Here is a 25,667-nt window from a genome sequence, read left to right on the forward strand (position 1 = left end):
GGTCACTCCACATCTCCCACTCCGAAATGAATGTAAACTACGGTTCTGAGAGACCCCAGGGACCTGAAAGAACCATGATGAAGTCTGCAAAAAACAGACCATATCCCAGGCGAGTAGGCCAGAGAAAATTGTAATGGAGAAAAACCAATGGCACTACTCAATTAAATAAACGTTCCCATATAAGTGAATATAAATAGTTTGTCACAACAAAGGGGAAGGTGCTTGTACTGGAAATTTACTCAAAACTGATCAGTAAGACTAAAAAAAGAGTACAAATGTAGCATTCATAACAGTTATAATGTTTTTACTTAGAAAAATATTATGGCATAAGGCAGAGAAACATAGATAAAACTTAACTTTATTTTATTTATATAAATACTTAAAAAGGGGGGGGGGGAATATCACACTTCTAAAAATATGCATATGCCTGTCTAGTAGCAAAATGCTATAGCTAGTAGAATACAACAGCGTATGAAATCCACGGCTCAAGTGTTGCCTAAAAATAAGGTGCTTAGGATTCCTGTCTGTGATTCAACCTATGGTACTAATAGGTATTGTGGTGTAATGGGAGGAGATGTATACACTGGCGGGAGATATACTTAAATGTGGGCATACGCCTACAAAATGTGAGGTCAAGGATAATAGAGAGCTAATTATATGTAGTGTATCAACAGATTACTCCAATATGGAGGTTGGAGATATATAAGTGATTGGTCTGGAAATACCCAAGACCTATCCCAGTAAGATACTTGTCAGAGTGACTCTCCTATTATATCATAAAGAGGATTGTTGATCACTATAAAGTGATTGGTCAGGAAATACCAAAACCTATACCAGTTAGTTACCGTCAGGTAGCAGAGCCAAGTGATCCAATATTTAATATTCCTTTTTAGTTATCTCCATAAGGTATGGTCTAATATTTATATATCTTTAAGTTACCACTAATAGTGAGGAACAGCATATCATAATGGTTTCTCTATATGATAAGGAAAATATGGTTTCTGCGGATTATTGTTCTGGAAATACTGAAAATCTATATCAATTGGTTACTGCTGTAAATTATAACTAGCGCATATTCTCAGCAAATTATTGCTCTAAGGAGACCAAAGACCTATACCTTTTTAGTTACCGCTGTAAATAGTATGAATATTGAAACACCTCGTATAAAAGGAGCTACGTTTTTATAAAAACACTTCCCCGAAACATACTATTTTTATAAAAACTTAGGCTCCTTTATACAAGTGTTTCAATATTCATGACTATTTTACAGCGGCAACTAAAAAGCTATAATACTTCTTGCGATCAGCCGTGAACGAAACTACTGAATGGCACATCTCTAATAATTACTACCCTCCAAACTGAGATCATGATGAATTCTTCTGGTGATATTCTAATTTTGTGAAAAATGCTATCAGGCTCAGCTTTATTACAAATACACTAAACTCTTGGTTTAATAGCCAGTCACCTATTTCACATAATTACATTCATTACGATCCTCATTCCTGCTCTGCATGTGAAACGCATCACTGAAGCCAGCATTAAAGAAAGCTTAATAAGCGTCCTGTTACTTTGAATAGGAGTGGGCAGTACAGCTTCTGATTGGTTGTACCACTTCACTCTAACAATGTGAAACAAAACTCACACTGGAGGTTGGCAAAAGGTGAGTGTGTATATTGAGCACAGAGCTGGGTTTAAATAAAGAATTGGAACGTTGAAAGTGTTTTCAACACACAATCCAATCGTGTGAACCATTTGACAGGTCTGTTATTTCTCTCCCTTCTCTCCTCAGCTATACATATTAAATGTTTCTATCATTATTTAGATAGAACATAGGTGAGTGTTACTGGATAGGCCAACAAGGCCGGTGCCTATTTTTTTTTTTTACTTTGAAACTGGCAGCTCACCGCCGAGCGGTCATGTGACCGGCTTTTTGCCAAGGTCACATTACGTTTTCGACAAGCCAGCCCAGCTTCCACTTTCTGCCGCATATGGCAGAATTTTGAGTGCCTAGGGTAGCACAAAACCTAAATGCGCCACTGACATACATTTTTAAACAACTTTCCTATTTACTTCTATTATTAGTTTTGCTTCATTAACTTTGTATCATTTGTTGAAGGAGGAACAATGCACTACTGGGAGTTAGCTCAACACATCAGTAAGCCAATTACAAGAGGCATATATGTGCAGCCACCAATCAGCAGCTAGCTCCCAGCTCCTGAGCCTACCTAAGGTATGCTTTTCAACAAAGGATAACAAGAGAACTAAGCAAATTAGTTAATAGACATAAATTGGAAAGTTGTTTAAAATTGTATGTTCTATCTGAATTATGAAGGAAATATGAGGGTTTCATGTTCATTTAATGTCATGGAGTTTTTCCTTGTACATTTTATTTTTAGACCATGTAGTATTTGTGTCCCTCCTGGAGAGGGTCTCCAATACTGTACACAATACAGGTGTATTTAAGATGAGTCCTAACTAGTGATTTAAAAACTACCTCACATTTAGTTTTTGCTAATACCTATTTCTATACAAAAAAGTATTCCACTGCCCATACCTGCTGTGCTACTGCATTGTTTACAACATGTTAAAGGGACACTCAATCAAAATTAAATTTCATTATTCAGATAGAGCATGCCATTTTAAACAACTTTCCAATTTACTTCCATTAACTAAATGTGCACAGTCTTTTTATATTTCAACTTGTTGAGTCACCAAGCTCCTACTGAAACATGTGCAAGAATAAGTGTGTATGCATTTGTGAATGGCTGATGGCTGTCACATGGTGTTGTGTATGCATTTGTGATTGGCTGATGGCTGTCACATGGTGTGTGTAAGGCATTTGTGATTGCTGATGGCTGTCACATGGTACAGGGGGAGTGGAAAAAGACATAATTTTTAAAATTGTCAGAAAAAAAATCTACTACTTCATTTGAAGGTTCAGACTAATGTGCTATTGCATTGTCTTGTTATCTTGCATTGTTGATTATGCAAATCTACTGTGTTGACTGGTCCTTTAAATCACCTGAAATAATAATTCAAAAAGTCCAGTTCCTCTTTTTACTAAAAGTGCCATTGAATCTATAATTCCCCTTAATCTGCAGTTTGTGATGCCACATTTTAGAGCCTGCTCATTTTTCCAATCAATGTTTTGTATGATCTTGCAAAAGGCAGACCTACCCTTGAGCCAATTACCAATATAATTGATAAATATGTTGCACAAAAGAAGCTAAAGAACTGACCCCTAAGGAACACCACTAGAAGATGAGATAGCTTTTGAAATAACAAAGCTGAACTTTCCATTGACTTTGATGAAACACAGTAGTAAATTACAAGTAACGAGACACCCGCTCCAATACAGAAGTGGTTGCCCTTATTACTTGGAGGGGACTGAGTGTAAAACAACACAGGTTTGGTTGAGACATGTTTATGAGGTGTTTATGAAAATAGAGGTACAACTTTTATTATCACTCCTTTACATTGACTGCCACTGCGCCAATCCAGCATTTTATTATGAATTACACTGAGTAAGAGTCATAACTCTCGCCTAAAAAAATACATCAAATAAGCCAAGTATACATACAAAGTTTAAAATGCCTTTTTTTTTAAGATTAAAAAAACCAAAACAATTAACAAGAATGTCCCTTTAAGACAGGCTTATACAGTGTGACATGTTTTCACATAATACTAGGTATGTCCTTAATTGTCAATATGAGTTCCTTTTTATTAGCATATTATTGCTAAACATTTGTATTTAAGTGGGATCACACCTTAAATTTGTTGCAGATTTCCAATTAGATGAAAGCTGTTTGACAGAATTAAATCTATCTAATAACATGTCACACACATACTCGAATAACGTGTCACACACATACAAACAGTAACAAAGTTACCTTAAAGCTTTGAAGTTGTTAGTCTTCTCCTCCCAAATAATTAGACTTGTGCTTTTGATGCATTGAAAAATACTATGAGGTCCCAGTTCATTTTTTTGGTTGCTGTTTGATTTTAGTTTTTTCATTGATTCTTTATTTTCGTAAATTCATAAATACTGCGGTGGACAAGCTGGAAACGTAGAGATCACTTGGAACAAGGGCTGATCACTGTCGGGGTGGGAGGATAAACCAGGGCAACATTAACTCGTTCGCTGCCATTTTTGGGGCAAATGATTTCAGTTACTCCTTCCGGACGTGACTGACTCAGTAGCTCTCCTGTAAAATGAAGATAGATAAGTTGCTTTAAAATTGTTTTGGATATGACTATCATACATAACATGTAACAATGCATAACCTTATGACAATAAACATTCAATTTTATTTTTTTGGATTTGGATTTTCTGTAAACTAGTGTTTTCTTTGCACAAACAACATTGTTATATTAATATACTTTATAACATTTAAACCATTTAAATTTCTGTCTGTTTCTAAGCAACTACAGACAGCCTCATCACATGCTTTTTTATTTGCTTTTCAGAACAGGATAGTGCTAGTTCATGTGGGCAATATAGATAACATTATGTTCATGCCTGTGGAGTTATTTAAGAGTCAGCACAAAACAGCACTTATTGGCTAAAATGCAATCAATAGATAATAAATAAAAGTCATGTGATCAGGGGGCTTTAATATAACTGTGATGGTTATGCAAAACTGGGGTAATGGGTAATAAAGGGGATCTACCTTTTAAAACAATAAAGAAAAAATATGTAGACTATCCCTTTAAAGTGGATTATCAGTTTTTGCATCAACAGTCATGATAGAAAAAACATTCTTTGAATAGCAGTTTTCGCATACTAGGTTAGTTTAAGGTGTGAAGTGCTAGATGTTTATACAGTAAATAAAATATCTATATTTTGCTATTAGATGGAGATTAGAAAAGAATATATGTATATTAAAAAATGTGTTTAATAAATTATTATTTATTAACTAAGTTGAGTCTGTGCTAAACCACCTTATAAGGTAGAGGTAAGGGCAGGACTAATTTAATTTACGTTGAAAAACGATATATGCACTAGTTTGTGACTAGTCCTTTTGTTCTTGGATTAGGGAAAAGAAAATATTATACTTATTTGATAAAATAAAACATCATTATTCAATGAAAAAATCTTCTTGGATAAAAAGGTACATTATTTATGTAGCTAACAGCTTGTTTTTAAATCCTTTTAAGTTTTATGGTATATATGTCACATGAAACTGACTTTTTTGACATATTACATGAATTTAAAATATTAACATGAACCACTGGAATCTATTATCATGGAAAAGCTAATAAAGAAGAAAGTTATTTTACATTATGGTTAGAAGGTTGAAGTTGCATATAAGCTTGTTGGGCTTGTTTTTGTGAAATTGACCTTTAGTTTAACAGTAGAGCAAAACATTCCATTTCTCTTCTTGCAATTCTACAGAATTTTAAGCAATTACAGTAAGTGTTTTGAAACAAACTGGTAATAGCTGTAGTTATAATCCTTGTTGTGACTTGATATAAAACGTCCAAGCATTATGAATCAGAGAGTTTCTTGGATGGATTATAATGGCATAATCAGTGAAACAACTACAGATGATGGGAGACATAGGAGATGAAGTTTAAAGGGACACTCAATCAAAATTAAACTTTCATTATTCAGATAGAGCATGCCATTTTAAACAACTTTCCAATTTACTTCCATTAACTAAATGTGCAAAGTCTTTTTATATTTAAACTTTTTGAGCCATTAGCTCCTACTGAGCATGTGCAAGAATAAGGTGTGTATGGCATTTGTGAATGGCTGATAAGCTGGTCACATGGTATGTGTATGCATTTGTGATTTGCTGATGGCTGTCACATGGTACAGGGGGGGGAGTGGAAAAAGAACATACTTTTAAAATTGTCAGAAAAAAAATCTACTACTCATGTGAACTTCAGACTAAGTGCTATTGTATTGTCTTGTTATCTTGCATTTGTTGATTATGCCAATCTACTGTGTTGACTGGTCCTTTAAGGGACAATGAGATATGGGGAGGAAGACTGTGAGATAGTATCTCAGAGATACGGGGGAGAGAGTTTAAAGGGACAGTCTAGTATAAATTTTTCATTATTCAGACAGGACTTTCATATGCTAATTTCTAAGCCTTTGAGGGCTGCCTCTTATCACATGCTTTTTAAATCTCTTTTTAACACAAAGAGACAGAAAGTACACGTGGGCCATATAGATAACACTGTGTTCAGGCACAGGGGGTTATTTAAGATTTAGCACAAAACAATGCTAAATGCAAGACAATAGATAATAAACTGTCACAGTCATGTGATCAGGGGGCTGGAAGAAGGTTTCTAGATACAAGGTAATCACAGGGGTAAAAAGTACATTAATATAACTGTGTTGGTTATGCAAAACTGGGGAATGGGTAAGAAAGGGATTATCTATCTTTTAAAACAATAACAATTCTATGGTAGACTGTCCCTTTAAGATATCGTGAAGAGATATGGGAGGGAAATTAAAATATCATGAAGAAATATGGGAAAGGAGATTAAGACAGGATGGGAAGATATGGTGGAGGGAGAATAAGACAGGTTGGCGAGATATGGGGAAGGGAGATTAAGACAAAATAGGGAGATATAGGGGGGGAGATTAAGGCATCATGGGGAGATATGGGACGGGATGGGGAGACATGGAGGAAGGAGATAAAGACAGGATGGGGAGATATGGGGTTGGGAGATTAAGACATCATGGGGAGATATGTGACAGGATGGGGAAATATGGAGGAAGGAGATAAAGACAGGATGGCGAAATATGGGGAAGGAAATTAAGACATGATGGGGAGATACTGCGGAGGGAGATTAAGACATGATGGGGAGATACTGCGGAGGGAGATTAAGACATGATGGGGAGATACTGCGGAGGGAGATTAAGACATGATGGGGAGATACTGCGGAGGGAGATTAAGACATGATGGGGAGATACCTGCGTAGGAGATTAAGACATGATGGGGAGATACTGCGGAGGGAGATTAAGACATGATGGGGAGATACTGCGGAGGGAGATTAAGACATGATGGGGAGATACTGCGGAGGGAGATTAAGACATGATGGGGAGATACTGCGGAGGGAGATTAAGACATGATGGGGTGATATGGGGAAGGGAGATTAAGACAGAATGGGGAGATATGGGGCGAGGGAGAGTAAGACAGGATGGGGAAATATGGGGGAAGAAGGGAGGATGGGGAGATAAGGGGGAGGGAGATTAAGACAGGATAAGGAAAAATGGGGGGATTAAGACATGATGGGGAGATATGGGGATTGAGATTAAGATGATGAGAAGATAAACTGGAGGGAGATTAAGACATGATGGGGAGATATGGGGGTAGGGAGGTTAAGACATGATGGGGAGATATGGGGGTAGGGAGGTTAAGACATGATGGGGAGATATGGGGGTAGGGAGGTTAAGACATGTAAGGGAGATATATTGTATGGGGTAGGGAGGTTAAGACATGATGGGGAGATATGGGGGTAGGGAGGTTAAGACATGAAGGGGAGATATATTGTATGGGGGTAGGGAGGTTAAGACATGAAGGGGAGATATATTGTATGGGGGTAGGGAGGTTAAGACATGATGGGGAGATATGGGGGTAGGGAGGTTAAGACATGATGGGGAGATATATTGTATGGGGGTAGGGAGGTTAAGACATGATGGGGAGATATGCAGGAGGGAGATCAAGACATGATGGGGTGATATGCAGGAGGGAGATCAAGACATGATGGGGTGATATGCAGGAGGGAGATCAAGACATGATGGGGAGATATGGGGGTAGGGAGGTTAAGACATGATGGGGAGATATGGGGGAGGGAGGTTAAGACATGATGGGGAGATATGGGGGTGGGGAGGTTAAGACATGAAGGGGAGATATATTGTATGGGGGTAGGGAGGTTAAGACATGATGGGGAGATATGGGGGTAGGGAGGTTAAGACATGAAGGGGAGATATATTGTATGGGGGTAGGGAGGTTAAGACATGAAGGGGAGATATATTGTATGGGGGTAGGGAGGTTAAGACATGATGGGGAGATATGGGGGTAGGGAGGTTAAGACATGATGGGGAGATATGGGGGTAGGGAGGTTAAGACATGATGGGGAGATATATTGTATGGGGGTAGGGAGGTTAAGACATGATGGGGAGATATGCAGGAGGGAGGTTAAGACATGATGGGGAGATATATTGTATGGGGGTAGGGAGGTTAAGACATGAAGGGGAGATATATTGTATGGGGGTAGGGAGGTTAAGACATGATGGGGAGATATGGGGGTAGGGAGGTTAAGACATGATGGGGAGATATGGGGGTAGGGAGGTTAAGACATGATGGGGAGATATATTGTATGGGGGTAGGGAGGTTAAGACATGATGGGGTGATATGGGGGAGGAAGGTTAAGCAATGATGAGGAGAAACATGGAAGGGATAGTAGTAAGAAATGGGGGAGGCCAAATAATGGATCATGTGGAGAAATGGGAAAAGGAGATTTAGGAATAATGGAGAGACTCAAACATATGCATGGTTAAAGTAAAAACAAAACAAAGGTAAGAATTAGCACTGAATTAAGAATAATACTGTTTTTAGCCAATGATAATAATAATAATGACCAACACAAATAAGACTGCTTACTTTTAACACTACTAAGGTTATGCAATAAAGACACAAAATAATAAGTTTACTATAAGGATGAACAAACAACAATTTTATAACATATGCACGATCATTCTAGAATTTGAAAAACATTTGCTACAATCAGATGAATATTGTTTGCTGTAAAAGACACACAAGGAAATACATAATTTGTGTTAAAGGGACATGAAACCCAAAAAATTTCTTTCATGGTTCAGATAGTGAATACAATTTTAAACAACTTTCCAATTTACTTCTATTATTTAATTTGCTTCCTTCTCTTGTTATCCTTTGCCGAAAGGTTTATCTAGGCAAGCTCAAGAGCAGCAGAGAACCTAGGATCTAGCTGTTGATTGGTAGCTGCATATATATATTAATTGTGATTGGCTCACCCATGAGTTCAGTTAGAAACCATTAGTGCATTGCTGCTCTTTCAACAAATGATACCAAGAGCATGAAACAAATTAGATAATAGAAGTAAATTAGACGATATGAGTTTTCCGCTGGCTCAGTAAGGAACCGGAAGGGGAGGAGCTAGTAAGAACGTGGGACGCTAACTCTAGCTCTGGGGAGAAGGGCTCCATCGATCTACCCCATCTGTGCTTATCCTTGGCCAGCGGAGGCGAATCCCGGCTTTGGATAACTTTTTTGCAGTGGCCGGTTCCCGTAAGCAGATTGACTTCAAAGCGGAGTCACGACGCCCAAAAGGCGTTCCCTGTTCTGTGAAAACTTCCTATCTTTCAACACAGAGAAACGCATCAATTGCAGCAACATATCCACCGGTCGGCAGCCACACAGGACAGAGGAGCTGGTGTAACAGCGGAGGCTGCGGTAGCGGAGGTGTCCGAAATCGCGACTTCACAAATCCGCCGCTCCTTAATACCTACCTGTGGAAAGACCTGAAAGCTAGCTGGAAAGTAAGAGGTAGCTGCTATGTGGATAGGAACAACAGCGTGAGACAGAGAGCTGCTGCCAGGAGAACTCAATTGGAAACAGGTACTACAGACACGGTCTGTTTTATCCTTAAACACTCTCTTGTTAGACAATAACTGCTGAACCTTTATAAACATTACTAAGGCTGAGATTATTAAAAGACTACACCTAGGTGTAAATAACCATCAAGCCTGGTTAAATGTCTAAATATAGACTAAACTATTTCACAGCCTAAGGTTAAGATCTGCTTCTCCTAATATTTCCCATACACAAGGAAACTGCCTAAAAAGGTCTTATTGAGGGGCCGAGGAGTGGAGAGAAAAGATACACGGAGGTATACAGGCTTTTTATGTGCCCGAGCCACCTTATAGCCTCCCTTTTCTCGCTACATATGGTAAAGTTTTTGTTAGAAACCTTAAGCAACACATACCATAAGAAAACTGTTTAGAGAACAAGTGGTGAGACCTGCTGTATTAATCTCCATTAGACTGATTGCTTTTCTTTGGATTTTTCTGTGTGGGGACTGTCCTCTATGAAAACTTCAATCAAGCTAAAAAGTTGTCTTTTTCTGAGGGATACCACTTATGACTTACTGTTAAATACAAGAAAAATATTTCTAGGTCTTGGGAACTCTCCTTCAGAAAGGGATTATCCTTATAATGAATCTTCAATCAAGCTAAAAACTTTTTAGTTATCTTTTATGACTGGTTATTAACATAAGAAATACAGTTAAATATAGCTTGTTTGACTGGCGTAAATAAGCTAAAGAGTCCGATGTGAACACTGAATTTTGCTTCTATTTTCTTTTTTTCCCTTAGCTTTTCCTTTTTTTGTCTCTTGGTATTCTCCTTTTCCTGTCTATTGTTTTTTTGCTTCTTTCTTCTCTTTGTTCCTCTTTCTCTGCCTTTGGTAGAGGCAGAGAAATAATCTATTCTTTCTAGCTGAAAAAGTATCAATATATAAAGAAATTGGGTCTATTATATAGTGATAAACATCTCTACATGGTTATAACTTGTGTCTGCTGGAACTGATCATATACTCATTTTGTACAAGTGTGTTGGTAACAGGAACCTACCCAGAAATAGATTATTTTGTGTTTTTACTAGACTGATATTTAGAATACCTGTGGCCTAAGCTATTCAGATAGTGGCTCTGTCAAGAAGTGAGGGAAGCGAGTAAAAAAAAAAAAAAAAAAAAGGAAAAAAGAATAGAGTTGTAAACCTTTAACAACTGTTTTTCTCGGCAGTTCACTACTGTGAGTCTTTGTACTCTCTTATTCACACTTTTCTGCTTTTTTTCTTTTTCTTTTTGTTTTTCCACTAAATATACATTTTTTTTTATTTTTTTTCACTGATTTCTAAAACTAAGATTTCACATATAAGAGTATTTAAGGATTTGTTTAAAGCACGTGTTGGCACACATCAATGTAATATTTTGATTTAGTATTGTTTGTCACTAAAATGTAAAAAGGAACACATTTTAACTATTTTTCACACAAGATCTCTGAAGACATTTCTTGTTTACTTACTTATCCATTTACAGAAATAAGTAAAGAGGATATATTTTTCTTTTTGTCTTTCACCCACTCAAGACACAACTAGGTTTTTTTTTGCCTTTCTTCTCTGGTCACAAAAGAGCGATAATAAGCTTTATGGAAAGGTTTATGTCACATTCTAAAAATTTATCACCAAATATGCCGCCCAAACCAAAAGAAAAAAAACTCAAAACTAATGAAAGTAGTATAGGTTTACAGTTACAAAATGAAATAGATCTGAATTCTACTGATAATACACCACTAATACAACAAATTTCTGATTTAATCATGCCACAATTTGAAGCTTTAAGGCAAGAAATGGCCACAGCTACGAATGAAATAAAACAGTTTGCAAACACGTATAAATGAGCTAGAAACCAGGGTTTCAGATGCTGAGGATAGAATAGAGATACAAGAACAAATGACCCATTCGCAGGATACAAAAATTAAATTTTTACACTCAAAACTAGAGGAGTTAGAGGACAGGTCAAGGCGCAACAACCTTAGGGTTGTCGGCCTTCCTGAGACAGTAGAATATCAAGACCTGATAAGCTTTGCAGCCTCCCAGCTCCCTAAATTAGTAGGGAGCACCATTGAGAATGTCAGATTGCCTATAGAAAGAGCTCATAGAATAGGTGGCACCTAGAAGGATTGTAAATGGTATGGCAAGGCCTAGAGGTGGTAATAATCAAGTTTCTAAATTTTCAGGACAAATTCCATATACTCAGACTATATCGTAAAAAACAATAACATCATGATAGGATCTAATAGAATACATGCTATTTCAAGACTTTTCATCAGAGACTCAAAATATACGTAGGGAGATGGCACCATTTTGTTCTCAGTTAATTAAGGCAAATATAAGAGCAAGATTAATATACCCGGCGAAAATAATTATTGACAAAGATGGTGAGACTTTGACATTTACCAAAACTGAAGAAATCAAGGCATTTTGCCAGAAGCTAGACACAGAACAGCTGAGAGGTACACAAGATAAGAACCCCTAATAAATAAAGGCCTTACCTACATAAATAGATATAAGAAATGGATGTATCTTTATGTAGGGCAATAATGCTGAGTGTTAAGCATGAAGAAACAGGATGCAGGAGTTGCGCAGGGGGGAATGGGAAAATAGGAGCTTTAACTATTATAATTTTTTTTTTTTTTATTATTTTTTTTTTCTTTCCTCCTTAGGAGCCCTCATTTAGACTCCTGTTTGAACAGTATTTTTAGATGACCAAACTTAAAATACTTTCCTGGAATTGCGGAGGGATTTCGTCCCCAGCTAAAAGGAAACTTCTGTTAAAACATTTAGGAAAGCAAAACCAGATTTAGTCTTCCTACAGGAGACCCATCTTAGGCCAGTAGAAGCTATAAAACTTAAAAGCAAATGGGTCGGAGAGGTGGTGTTACCCCTTATGATAGGGCTAAAAGAGGTTGTTGATTATCTTAATACGAAAACAGCTAAACCATAAAAGAATCTCGGTAGATAATGATCCCAATGGGAGATACCAGATCCTATGAAATACAGATCAATGGTTTTATAATTTTGTTTTCTGTAATTTTATGGTCCAAAACGCGATAGACAAAGAATTCTGGGAAAATATATCTTAAAATTGTTTTTACATATTGGAAAGAACATTGTAGTAGCATGGCGTTTTAAACAAGGCTTTTCTACATATTCTGGCATAGATCAAAAGCTAGATTTGCTCCAAGAAAAGCAAGGGAAACAGAGATTCTTCGAAGGTTCTGGTCAAAAACTAGCACTCGCAAGATGTTGGCGAGCACAAAACCCTGATCAGCGAGAATATACATGTTTTCTAACAGTACATACTTCATTCTCTAGAATTGATTATTTTTAATAGCTAGACAAATGGTTAAAAATGAATATAGAAACTGCTATTCAAGAGTATTGTGATATCCGATCACGCAGTGATCTCATTAGAAATAGGCCTGAATGATAAAGCATCTACTGGAAAAGGTAGAATATTCTTCCCGAATTATCTAGTAAACAATGTCCATTTTAAAAGATGGATGCAAAATAGGTGGTATCAATTCCTAGCGGAAAACTCGGGCCATCTAGATAAACCAGAAATATTGTGGGAGACTGCGAAGGCGGTATTTAGAGGAGAGATAAAAGCATATCTGATAAGAATGCGAGCAATTCTGAGAAAGCGAGAGGAACAACTATCTAATACATTAAGAAATAGCTATTGCAATTACATCAGTATGCCCTCGGTAGAACATTGGAACAAATACAAAGACTGTAAGTCGCTTTACAATCTTTTTCTTAAACAAAACTCGATTGTAGAAGAGCAGAAACTTAAAGCCCTCTATTCAGGTGCGTAGGGTGTTTCAGCCAAATATCTTGCAAGAATAGTCAAAATCAGGCAACAGAAAAGCTACATTGCAGCTTTAAAAACTAGGAATTCTAGGGTGACAGAACCTTCAGAGATAAGGGAAATTATTTATCAAACTTTTCAGGATCTATATGCATCTAAACAGATTAATACTGTGAATAAAGTCCAGTTTTGGCAAGGTATAAGCCTACCTCAAATAGAGTTGCACGATTTGCTGAGGTTAAATGAACCTATATCTGTGGAAGAGATCAAGCTTGCTATCCAAAAACTAAAAATGGGAAAAGCTTCTGGGCCAGATGCACTACCAGCCGAATTTTATAAGATACTCGCAGAACAGGTCCCTTTGATCTTAAGTAAATTATTTAATGAATATTTCATAAGTAACAAACCACAGTCTCCATTGTTCGCTGCATCTAATATAGTTTTGATCTATAAGAAAGGCAAAGATCCAGAACTTCCTACATCTTATAGACCAATTTCTCTCCTCAACCAGGACTATAAAATCCTTACCCACATTTTAGCCAACAGATTGAAATCCCCTTTGGGGTATATGATACATCCTGATCAAACAGGGTTTATGAATGGTAGAAATCCAGTAAAAAACATACGAAAATTACAATTAGTACTAGATCATTACTGGAACAAATCAAGCGGCAAGAAATATCACGGTAACCCCGATTTAGCGATTCTTTCAATCGACGCTGAAAAAGCGTTCGATTCGATTATATGGGATCATCTCTTTACCTCCTTGGAGAACTTTGGGATAACAGGGGTTTTCCAATCTTTCATTCAACAACTATATAGAGAACCAATTTCCACAATTCTAGTGAATGGGGAAACTACAAAAGGGATTATATTGAAACGTGGCACGCGACAAGGCTGCCCTCTATCACCATTTTTATTCAATCTAGCGATTGAACCCCTGGCAATCTATCTAAGGAAGGAACTACAGGGTATACAAATTGGAGGGCACAAACTGATTTTATCTTTGTTTGCGGATGATCTCTTGCTCTTTCTTAGCGATCTATCGGACTCTATCCCTAAGCTTATCAGACTTTTCACAATCTTTAGTTCATTTTCAGGATATCAAATCAACTATGAGAAGTCAGAAGTTATGTGGATAAGTAAACCACATAAGCAAATTAATCTACCTTTCACTGAAACAACACAAATCACATATTTGGGTATTAAACTGAGTAAAGATCCTAGTTTATGGTATGACCTTAATTTTAAAGGATGTATTAAGGAATTTGATAAAAAGCTCCAGAATTGGAGCAATCTACCTTTATCTATTACAGCCAGGATTATGGTGGTCAAGGTAATTTTGTTTCCCAAACTGTTATATTTTCTACAAAATCTTCCCTTGCTCCTCTATAAAAGGGATCTGGTCTTCCTGAATAGATGTTTTAATCGCTTCATTTGGCAAGGAAAGAAGCCTCGCATTTCATTGCTTAAATTAACATTACCCAGAATATATGGAGGTTTGGCTTGCCCTAATGTCAGATATTATAATTATGCAGCTTTGTGTAAATATGCATTAGATTGGGTAACTGAAAAAGAATTGGTTACATTCTATGGTTTGGAATCAATGTTAATTAAACCTTTTAACCTACAGGCTATATTACATTATAATGCAAATAAATTGCCAGTTCCAATATGCCAAATGATCACTTTTAAAACTATTATACAGGCATGGCAAAAAATAGTTAAAGAGTTGAATATTGACTATCGGAAATCTGAATTTTTGCCATTCATAGGCAATCCCGATTTCCCACCAGGATTGGGCTTGTCAGCATTTCAAACCTGGGCCGAGCAGGGACTGAAATTGGTAATCCAGATCTGTGAAGGTAAAAATCTAAGACTGAAAACTTTTGAGGCAATATCTCGACAGTTTGATCTTCCTAGATCTAGCTTCTATGCGTACTTGCAGGTGAGACACTGGATAGAAAAATTAAGGCTAGATACAGGTTTGGAATTGGATAGTAAAGAAATCAAGAAAATAATTGGAGAATATAGGGATGGGGTAAGCACCATCTCCCGAGTGTATGATACAATTCTGAAACAACGAGGTAGGGAAAATATACAGGACTTAACATATAAGTGGGCCAAAGTCCAAATCAGAGTAGATACTGAAACTATATCCCAGAGCATAACATTGGTAGCAGGCGCCACAATTATGCACACTTGGAAAGAGTCACATATGAAATTGCTTAATAGAACCTATCTTACACCTGCTAGAGTAGCTAAATGGAGGCATGATGCAGGGAAATGCCCTAAATGCCACCATGAGAAGGCGGACATAGTACACTGTTTCTGGACATGCCCAAAGATATATCAATTCTGGCAAAAAATCAATTTTTGGGGTATTAGGATAACAGGGAATAAATTTAAATTAAATCAATATTTAATATTTTTCTTGAGTAAGCATACCTCAATTCCCAATAATAACAGATTCATTAATCTACTTATTCTGGTGGGTCGAAATTTAATTCTGAAAAGTTGGAAAGGATTAAAAGCCCCTAGATTTAGTGACTTCCTTATGGAAATACAATATCAAATGACCTTTGAACAATACAATTTAAAAGTCACAAATTCTAAACAATTGGCTAAATTCTTTAAGAAATGGGAGAAATACATAATGTCTCTTCCGTTGGAAATACAGAGGCAGGCTTTATCCTTCTGTAAAGCCTCCATCTGGCTGAAACAACACATAGAACAAGGAAGATTCCCGAGAGCTTGGTCTCCTTAGGATGGATATCATGGTTACCCCCCTTTACCCTTTTTGTTGGTATGGGGTTCTCCCTTTTTTTTTTTTTTTTTTTTTTTCTCCTTCTTTTCCTCTCCCATTCCCTCCTGTTTCTCTGGTATATTTAAACTTCTTGGAGAGATAGAAACAAGATAGTAACCAACAAGGATTAAAATAAAATAATAAATGCCTATAGACAGGCAGTAGGGGGTTTTTCTCATGCACAAATTCTATAATTTAGGAATAGGGATATTGGAACATTACCTACATTTCTTCTATGTCTCGCAAAGAAAGAGAGAAAAGAGAAGAAAAGAGAGGATAGAAAAAGTGTTAAGCTCAAGGGGCTAGTGTAGCACTATACATTCTTCTAATAGTATGTACACCTTAACGATCTGAAAGAGGAAAATGTTATATAATTCAATTCACATAGAGTGTTGGAGGATAGAGCAGGAAAAATGGAATGTTTGCCATGTTCGTTTCTTATGCTTTTTTGTTTGTTTTTTTTTTCTTCTCATGCAAAAATTAGCTACTAGTTGGCTGAGAGCAGATCAGCTATATAATATAGAGTTTGAAAATGTAAAGATTGTTTGTCTTTATTAGTGCAATTTATGATATAACCATATTTTATTTTTACAGCAGTTTAATTTTAATTATGAGACAATGCAATGAATATAATTGTATATGCTACATTGATGTGTTGATTTTCTCTGATGTTTAAAAAACCAATAAAAAGTTGAAAAAAAAAAAAAAAAAGAAGTAAATTAGAAAGTTGTTTAAAATTGTATCCTCTAACTGAATAGTGAAAGAAAAAATGTGGGTTTCATGTTCATTTAAGTCACTGAATAAAGTCTACCTGGTAAATTACAAATGAAGGGACTTTTTCCATTGGATTATGGGATTTGTAGTTCAGGGTCTTTACAAAAATAATGGTGAAGCAGAAAAGATACTACAACCTAGAATATAATCCCCAGATACAGATAAGTGTCAAAACGCAAAAGCTCATAAATCTGTTGGTAAGAAGACGTATAATAGTTTTTACTGGCTGTTGTGCGCTTGCTACAAATTTCTACGATTTTGCAAAAAAAATTCAAACAACTATTTAAGCTTGCAGCACAATATACATTAAAGGGATATGAAACTCAATTTTTTTCTTTCATGATTCAGGACACAGCATGCAATTTTAAACAATTTTCTATTTTACGTCTATTAACAAATTGTCTTTGTTCTCTTGGTATCTTTTGTTCAAACGCAGGGGCAAAAGCTCAAGAGCTTGCACGTGTCTGGAGCACTATATAGCAGCAGTTTTGCAAGAATGTTATTCATTTGCAAAAGCACTAGATGACAGCACTATTTCCTGTCAGGTAGTGCTCCAGATGCCTACCTAGGTATCTCTTCAACAAAGAATAGTATGGGAACGAAGCAAATGTAATAGAATTAAATTGGAAACAATTTAAAAATTGTATGGTCTTTCTGGATGCTAAAAAATATTTGGGGGGTTTCATATCCCTTTAAGATGACAGCAAAGTAAAACGCTCATGTAGCCTTATATCTTTTTTGTCTAGTTTGCACAATGAACTTACTGTATTGCAAATTCAAGATTTTGAGTTGGTATCTGATTTGTGATGGAAAATATGCACATTTATTTTACGGTGATTTTTTTTAAAAAATTCTTAAAGGGACACAAAAAAAATCAACATATGCCTATGTTTATAGCTCTGCAGAATATGTTGGTGCTCTACAAACAAATACTACAGCAGCACATCCAAACAAATTAGATTTCATAGAAATTCCAGAGCAGGGAATTCTGGATACTGACATGCAAATGAGCTCCACAAAGCGTCACCTTTTTGAAACAAAAAATGTTTTTTAAACACATACTCCCTCATACCAGTGACTTAAAGGGATACTAACCCCACATTTTTTTTCTTTCATGATTCAGATAGAGCATGCAATTTTAAGCAACTTTCTAATTTACGCCTATTATCAATTTTTCTTTGTTCTCTTGTTATCTTGATTTGAAAAAGCAGTAATAAAAGGTCAGGAGCCGGCCCATTTTTAGTTCAACACCTTGGTAGAGCTGCTGATTGGTTTGCTACATTTAGCCACAAATCAGCAAGTGCTACCCATGTGCTGAACAAAAATGGTCTGGCTCTAAAGCTTACAGTACTGCTTTTTCAAATCAAGATAGCATGAGAACAAAGAAAAATTGATAATAGGAGTAAATTAGAAAGTTGCTTAAAATCTCATGCTCTATCAGTCTATCTGAATCGTGAAAGGAAAAAAAAATTGGGTTTAATATCCCTTTAAGAATATATTAAATAATTTGTAATATAGCATGTTTAATTATGTGTAGAAGAAAAACTGCAATATTCTTTTATTATTTGTTTTGTTCCCTTCTCCTTTAATTTAACTCCCCTGAGTTTTTACAAAGTTAAGGGCGCTGCCATATTGGAACCTAGGTTTTACCCCATCTCTTCTGCTGAGGACAAGTACTGACAGATATAAAACACTAAAAAAAGAGTGTGCAAACATTACTTTTGCAGAAGCTAAAGTACTTTATAGAAACTAAACATAACGTCATCTATTCAATATTTAAACAAATATCATCTTAAAAATAGCCTACATACTTTGATTTGAATACATCATTGTAGCTAGCATTTATTTACTGTTTAATAATTCTGAGTATAGATAAACACATAAATACAAGGGTAAAATAAGGAAAAGTGCAACTCCTGATAAGATACCATCTTTAAAACAGGGTGCTTTACAAGAACAGCCCGGAGGAAATCAGTCGACAAATTCTGATGTCAAGGCTCCTTGTAGCTTCAGGTAACTTTTGCTGGCAGGAATTTAAAGTATTTATAAACAGCTATAACATCTTCTGGAATAAATAAGTAAAACTGACAGTTCCCATAGCCTTGGTATAATTGTGTAGCTAAAGGTATGTTGGCGGAATCTTAGCAGCCAGACCATTTTAGGTCCAGCACCATGGATAGCGCTTGCTTATTGGAGGTTTACATTTACCCACCAATAAGCAAGCTGGGCGGCTCCTATGCATCACATTCCTGCTTTTTAAATAAAGATAGCAAGAGAACGAAGAAAAATTGATAATTGGAGTAAATTAAAAAGTTGCTTAAAATTGCATGCTCTATCATGAAAGAAAGAAAATTGGGTTTAGTGTCCCTTTAACTGAGTCACTCACATATAACTAATCACTTCAGAGAGTGGTGATAACCTCACAACTTACCTAAACATATGCTAAGGCTAAAACAGCATTTACTGGACTCACTGGTTTAGTGCCCCAACACTGTTTTTTTTTTTCTATACAGCTAAACGGGACACATAGAAAACGGTACTATTTAATGATCAACCAAACGTGTTAGCATGGCATATACGTTATTTGTGATGTATATGATATGTACACTTTGTAGATGGTTAAAACTTGTGTGCCTTATAGTTATATGAAAGTCACATAATAACTTGCATAATTTATTTTAAGACATTTTTAAATTAACTTTGTTTTCTTTGTTGTATCCTTTGTTAAAAAATAATATGTACATATATGGAGCTTGCTGGTGATTAATGGCTACACATATGTCTTGTTATTGGCTCACCACATGTGTTCAGCTAGCTCCCAGTTAGAACTCTGCTGCTGATTTTCACTATGGGCCAGATTCTGTAATGCTCTCTGATCTGGTGATATTCTATAAGATGCCTCATCAGACTTGCATGATCCCTTAGAGATTGTTTTAAAAGCAACTTTACCTTGGAAACTGTGTATCTCATTAAGGGCAGTTCATTAACATTCTAAATGCGGAGACTGGAGAGATGCTTACTGTAAAATACAATGCTCAGTAAAATTAGCTGATGATTTCTCTCCATGCCAGAGAGTTTTTGAGAATACTGTAATATGCGTTTAAAGGGACAGTCTAGTCAAAATTAAACTTTTATGATTCAGATAGGGGATGCAATTTTAAAAAAAATTCCAATTGACTTAGCATTACATTTACTTTGTTCCCTTAGTGGTATTTTCGAAAAGCTAAACCTAGGTAGGCTCAAACTGATTTATAAACCGTTGAAAACCGCCTCTTAGCTCAGAGCATTTTGAAAGTTTTTCACAGTTAGACAGTGTTAGTTCATGTGTGTCATATAGATAACAGTGTGCTCACTCCTGTGGAGTTATTTAGGAGGCTGCAATGATTGGCTAAACTGTAGGTCTGTCAAAAGCACTGAGGTTACGGGGCAGTCTGCAGAGGCTTAGATACAAGGTAATCATAGTGGTAACAAGTATATTAATATAACTGTGTTGGTTATCCAAGACCAGGGAATGGGTAATAAAGGGATTATCTATATTTTTAAGCAATAAACATTCTGGTGTAGAATGTCCCTTTTAGTTTAAGTCCTTTGCAGGGGTTAAACATACAGTTATATACAAGGAATTGTGCAATAATAAAATATTAGAGAATTTCTTTTGCACTTTTTTTTTATCCCTATAACGCTAATTCAGTAATGCACAATAAAATAAAATTAAAAAAAGCACAACTCATAGACTTTGCTAGTTCCTAAGCAACAACACTATCCCCTAGGATACACTTTATATCTAGCCGACAACCAGCAGTCTAGCAGCAGTATGGGTGTCAGCAATTCATACAAGGTCAGAGAATTGTGCTCATGCTACACTGCAGATAATGGTGACCTGGACTATCAGACCATTAAAGTCCAGCTGTTGAATATTTGATGTTAATTTCCTAGATTGCTATGTTAATCTATCAAAAGGAAGCACCAAGTAATATAATATGAACACAACATGAAAAGCTCACTAAGCCTGACTCAAATTATTCTTGGCAAACCAGTCTGCAATATAATTAAAGGGACAGTAAAGTCCAAATGAAACTTTCATGATTCAGATAGGGCATGTCATTTTAAATAACTTTCCCATTTATTTTTATCATCAAATTTGCTTTGTTCTCTTTGTATTCTTAGTTGAACGCTAAACCTAGGTAGGCTCATATGCGGATTTCTAAGACATTGAAGGCCGCCTCTTATCTGAATGCATTTGGAAGTTTTTCACAGCTAGAGGGTTTTAGTTCATGTGTGCCATATAGATAACATTGTGCTCAAGCCCCTGGAGTTATTTATGGAGTCAGCACCAATTGCCTAAAATGCAAGTTTGTCAAAAGATCTGAGATAAGGGGGCAGTCTGCAGAGGCTTAGATACAAGGTAATTACAGAGGTAAAAAGTATATTAATATAACAGTGTTGGCTATGTCAAATTGAGGAATAGTAATAAAGGGATTATCTATCTTTTTAAGCAATAACATTTTTGGTGTTTACTGTCCCTTTAAGTACAATTGTAGTCTGAATATGTAATTATAACATCTAAAAATCAATATATTTTTAAAATTACTTTATGAAACATTAAACTGCTGAGTACAACTACAATAGAACGGTTGCATGTTGTTTCCCTCCTGTGTCTGCTTCTGTCTTTAATGTCATTTTAATATTTTAACCCGGCACTTACCAGTATCAGTTAGTGAAGCTCAGCATCTTCACACTGGGAACAGCCATCTTGGAGATTCAGTATTCTTGAATTCTCTGACAGAAGCGGTGCACATTCACAGATCAGTGATATTGTAGTCTATTTTAACAAGCCTTATCATGCACTTCAGTTTAGCGTGCACAATACAGAGCAGTGTAGCAGTTGCATTTCTCTAAATTATCCCTGAGGGCTTCTTTTATTTGTTATATAACTAAAACTATGCAAAAACTATGCAAAAAATGTAACGCTCCCCCTCTCTATTATGTGAGCTAAACTGAAGTGCAAAGTACAGCTGTCAAAATGCTGGTTACATCACAGATGTGTGAAAGTGCACTGCTCCTGTCACATGATGCAACAATACGCGAGATACAAGATGGCGGAACCCAGTATAAAATAGTGAGTTTTACCAACTGGATTCTGTAATGAGGCAAAAAAAGTGAATGACTTTAAATATAGCTGCTGGTACAGGAGGAAAAGTGTAGTAACCATTCTACTGTAGTTGTAACTAACTGTTTAAAGGATTACTTTCGTTTAATATATACATACCAAATAATACAATATTCTATTAAATAATAATATATGAAGACTTACTGTACTTTATTTTAATAAAAACGAAGCATCCATACCTTTTATTTTCTATAATTATTTTGCAGCAATGACGTAAGCATATCCAGCCCACCGTTTTCGCCATTATCTACATAACATCACTAACCAATTATATTGCGTGCCTATGCATATAATTATTGGCAGAATCGTCACTAATGCGATCGCGCATGCGCATTTCTGATCACTGAAGCCCAAATTACCTCCTCCTTGCCTTATGTATCTGCAGATGGACGTTGGATGTGACGCTGCGCTAACTCGCGCATGCGCAGTATTTAACAAAGACGCCATGTTTCAACTGCAGTTGTCAGCACGGATTGGGAATCCGTAACGGCTGACTTAGAAGTAGGTTTGGAAATAATATTTCCAATATAAATATTTTATAAACTAAACATATTTGGTAAAGAAGGTACTTTAGAAAAAGATATATTTATATGTATATTACGATCGTATTGTGATTTCATTTCTGACTACAGTGTCCCTTTAAACAACTTGTTCATTATGAATTTTATTTTGATCTTTAATTACCAACTAGCTCCCAGCAGTGCTGCTTCTGACCTACCTAGGTAAACTTTTCAACAAAAAAACATCAAGAGAATTAAGCAAATTTGATAATAGAAATACATTGAAAATTCTTTGAACGTTGCATGCTCTATCTGCCCCAATAAAGTACAATTCTGACTTTCATTTCCCTTTAACATACATTTCCACTTACTGTGAACAATGAACCTATGCAATGTTCATATTACAGAGCTACAGCCCCAGGCTCATTTTTCAAGGCCAGTATTGACCTGTACATGATATGCTATGTGACCAGTGATCAATTTACCTTCAAACTACATTTTCATAGTATATTTTGCCAGCTTTCCTGATGTTTAATTTGGAAAGTTTTTCAATTCTAATACTATGTACAGTATTGGAAGTGTATATGGCAGACAATATTCACCTAACCTTGCTACATATATATCCCTAATTGGCTTCAGAAGAGATTATCAGAAAATAAACTGAAAAACAATGGAATAACAGTGGAACATCTTGTCTACTCCAGTTACAAAGATCTGCTTTGTTCTCCTCCAAGTTCGCCTCCAAATAAAGAAAACAGTGTGTGAAGTTTGACTATTAAAAAGAAATAAACAAGATGAGCAAAACCTCAGTGGTAAATAGCCTACCCTATAATAAATTAGGCTTACCGGACTTCCACAATAAAGGAAATGTTGAAAACACGAACTGCAAAGTTGACGCGTTTCGGGCCTAAAAAGGGCCTTTTTTTCAATACTCGCGCATCGACTTTGCAGCTCGAGTTTTCAATATTTCCTTTATATTTACCACTGAGGTTTTGCACGTGTTGTTTATTTCCTTTCTAGGATCCACACAACACATTTACCGACTGTGATTCCATCTGCTTGTGGATGGATACAGCATTTTTACTATTTTTTACTATTTTTTCTATATAGTTTTTTTTACACATGTAAATATAAATATATATATTTTCTTTTTTCATCAACATTTCATCGTGAGGATTTTTTCATTTCACTGATCTAATTGGGAACTATCACATCAACTTACTTTGACTTTTATATTTAATAGATTATTATTTTTTTCTGTCACATAAGTCACATGTGCCCTAACTAGCGGACCCACTGATTTATCATTTCCAATGTGTATTTCATATTATATGTTATATTTTATGTATCTGTATTTTTAATGCCAGACATCCCAACTCTCCCGGAAGGTCCGGGAGTCTCCCGCATTGAAATAATGGCTCCCTGATACCTGCAAATGAAACACAATCTCCCGGAAATAGCGGTACCAGAGAAAATCAAATGTGGGCCTGCACTTTTCATTTCTACCTCTAGGTGTCACTGTTCTGTTATAGCTCAATGTAAATAGTTACTGCGTTCCTCCTTAGACTTTTTCCCTCCTTCCTGATCTCTACTCTACTCTAGTGCGATGCGAGACAGCAGCAGACCTAATATATAGGTGAGATGTGTAGACTCCCATTATCCCATACCTCTATATTGTGCAGGCTTCCATACCTCTCTATTGTGCAGGCTCCCATACCTCTCTATTGTGCAGGCTCCCATACCTCTCTATTGTGCAGGCTCCCATACCTCTATATTGTACAGGCTTGTGCAGGCTTCCATACCTCTATATTGTGCAGGCTTCCATACCTCTCCATTGTGCAGGTTCCCATACCTCTCTATTGTGCAGGCTCCCATACCTCTCTATTGTCCAGGCTCCCATACCTCTCTATTGTGCAGGCTCCCATACCTCTCTATTGTGCAGGCTCCAATACCTCTCTATTGTGCAGGCTTGTGCAGGCTTCCATACTTCTATATTGTGCAGGCTCCCATACCTCTATATTGTGCAGGCTCCCATACCTCTATATTGTGCAGACTCCCATACTCTTAAGAGGTCAGGTGGCCGTAGAGCAACCTATGCCTGTAACAGATGGGAGGGTGTCTTGTAATGGTGAGAGAAAGGTAATCTAAAAAATTATGTTTTCTAGTTCAGTTTTACCATTTCTGCCATGAGCTGTACAAAGTGTGGATAACATTATATATTTATATTTATTTATATATATATATATATATATATATATATATATATATATATATATATATATATATATATATAATAAATACATATATTATATATTTAAAAAAATTATGTATATATATATATATATATATAATTTGGTCAGGTAACAATTTAAAGGGACATTGAACCACTTTTTTTTTTGGGGGGGGGGGGGTGTTGCGTAGTAGTCGGTGAAGCCCCCTCCCTGAAATGAGTTTTTGCAGGTTGGGATGTCTGTAATGCTAATATTAAATATTCATATATAATTCTTTTTATCTGTCACACTGTAGCCTGTCCGGCGCTTCTAAACTATTTATTTATATATTTTATAATCTTTGAATTAAACTCAAATATAAATGAAAAAAGGTAGACAATGATTTGCATATTGTAGTGTATTTCTTGCTGTGATGGGACATCACTAGTTATGCAAATGAATACAGGCCATGAAATATGTTTCAGTGATGTCAGGTCTGTGATTGTAACGTAACCAGCACCCAAACCCGAGGACAACACACATGGAGCTTCCTTGACTCTCCAGTCACTGTTGTTGTGAGGCGAGTTTTCGTTTTGAGCAGGATACCAGCCTGACCTGTTTTCTAGACCTCTCTCATTTGTGCCCACTGCACCATGACTGAAAAGGAAGATTCTATGAGGAAAAAACAGCAATGCATGATGGGACTGAAAATAAACATTATAAATGAATTATGTATACATTTAGCAGATCAGACAAGCCCCAGACAAAGACGAATTA

General features: G+C 36.2%; 1 protein-coding gene across 2 annotated transcripts in view; it reads right to left on the minus strand.

Moving 5' to 3' along the window:
- The window catches only part of MFHAS1 (multifunctional ROCO family signaling regulator 1), a 189,963-nt gene that overhangs the window by 27,034 nt on the left and 137,262 nt on the right, over nucleotides 1-25,667 (minus strand). For both annotated transcript variants that reach the window (XM_053703233.1, XM_053703234.1), the window contains exon 2: nucleotides 3,891-4,205. In XM_053703233.1, the coding sequence (XP_053559208.1) occupies nucleotides 4,075-4,205 (131 nt within the window). In that variant the 3' untranslated portion in view covers nucleotides 3,891-4,074. The remainder of the gene's footprint in view (nucleotides 1-3,890; nucleotides 4,206-25,667) is intronic.

The sequence above is a fragment of the Bombina bombina genome, chromosome 2 (genome assembly GCF_027579735.1).
Source record: "Bombina bombina isolate aBomBom1 chromosome 2, aBomBom1.pri, whole genome shotgun sequence".
NCBI lineage: Eukaryota > Metazoa > Chordata > Amphibia > Anura > Bombinatoridae > Bombina > Bombina bombina.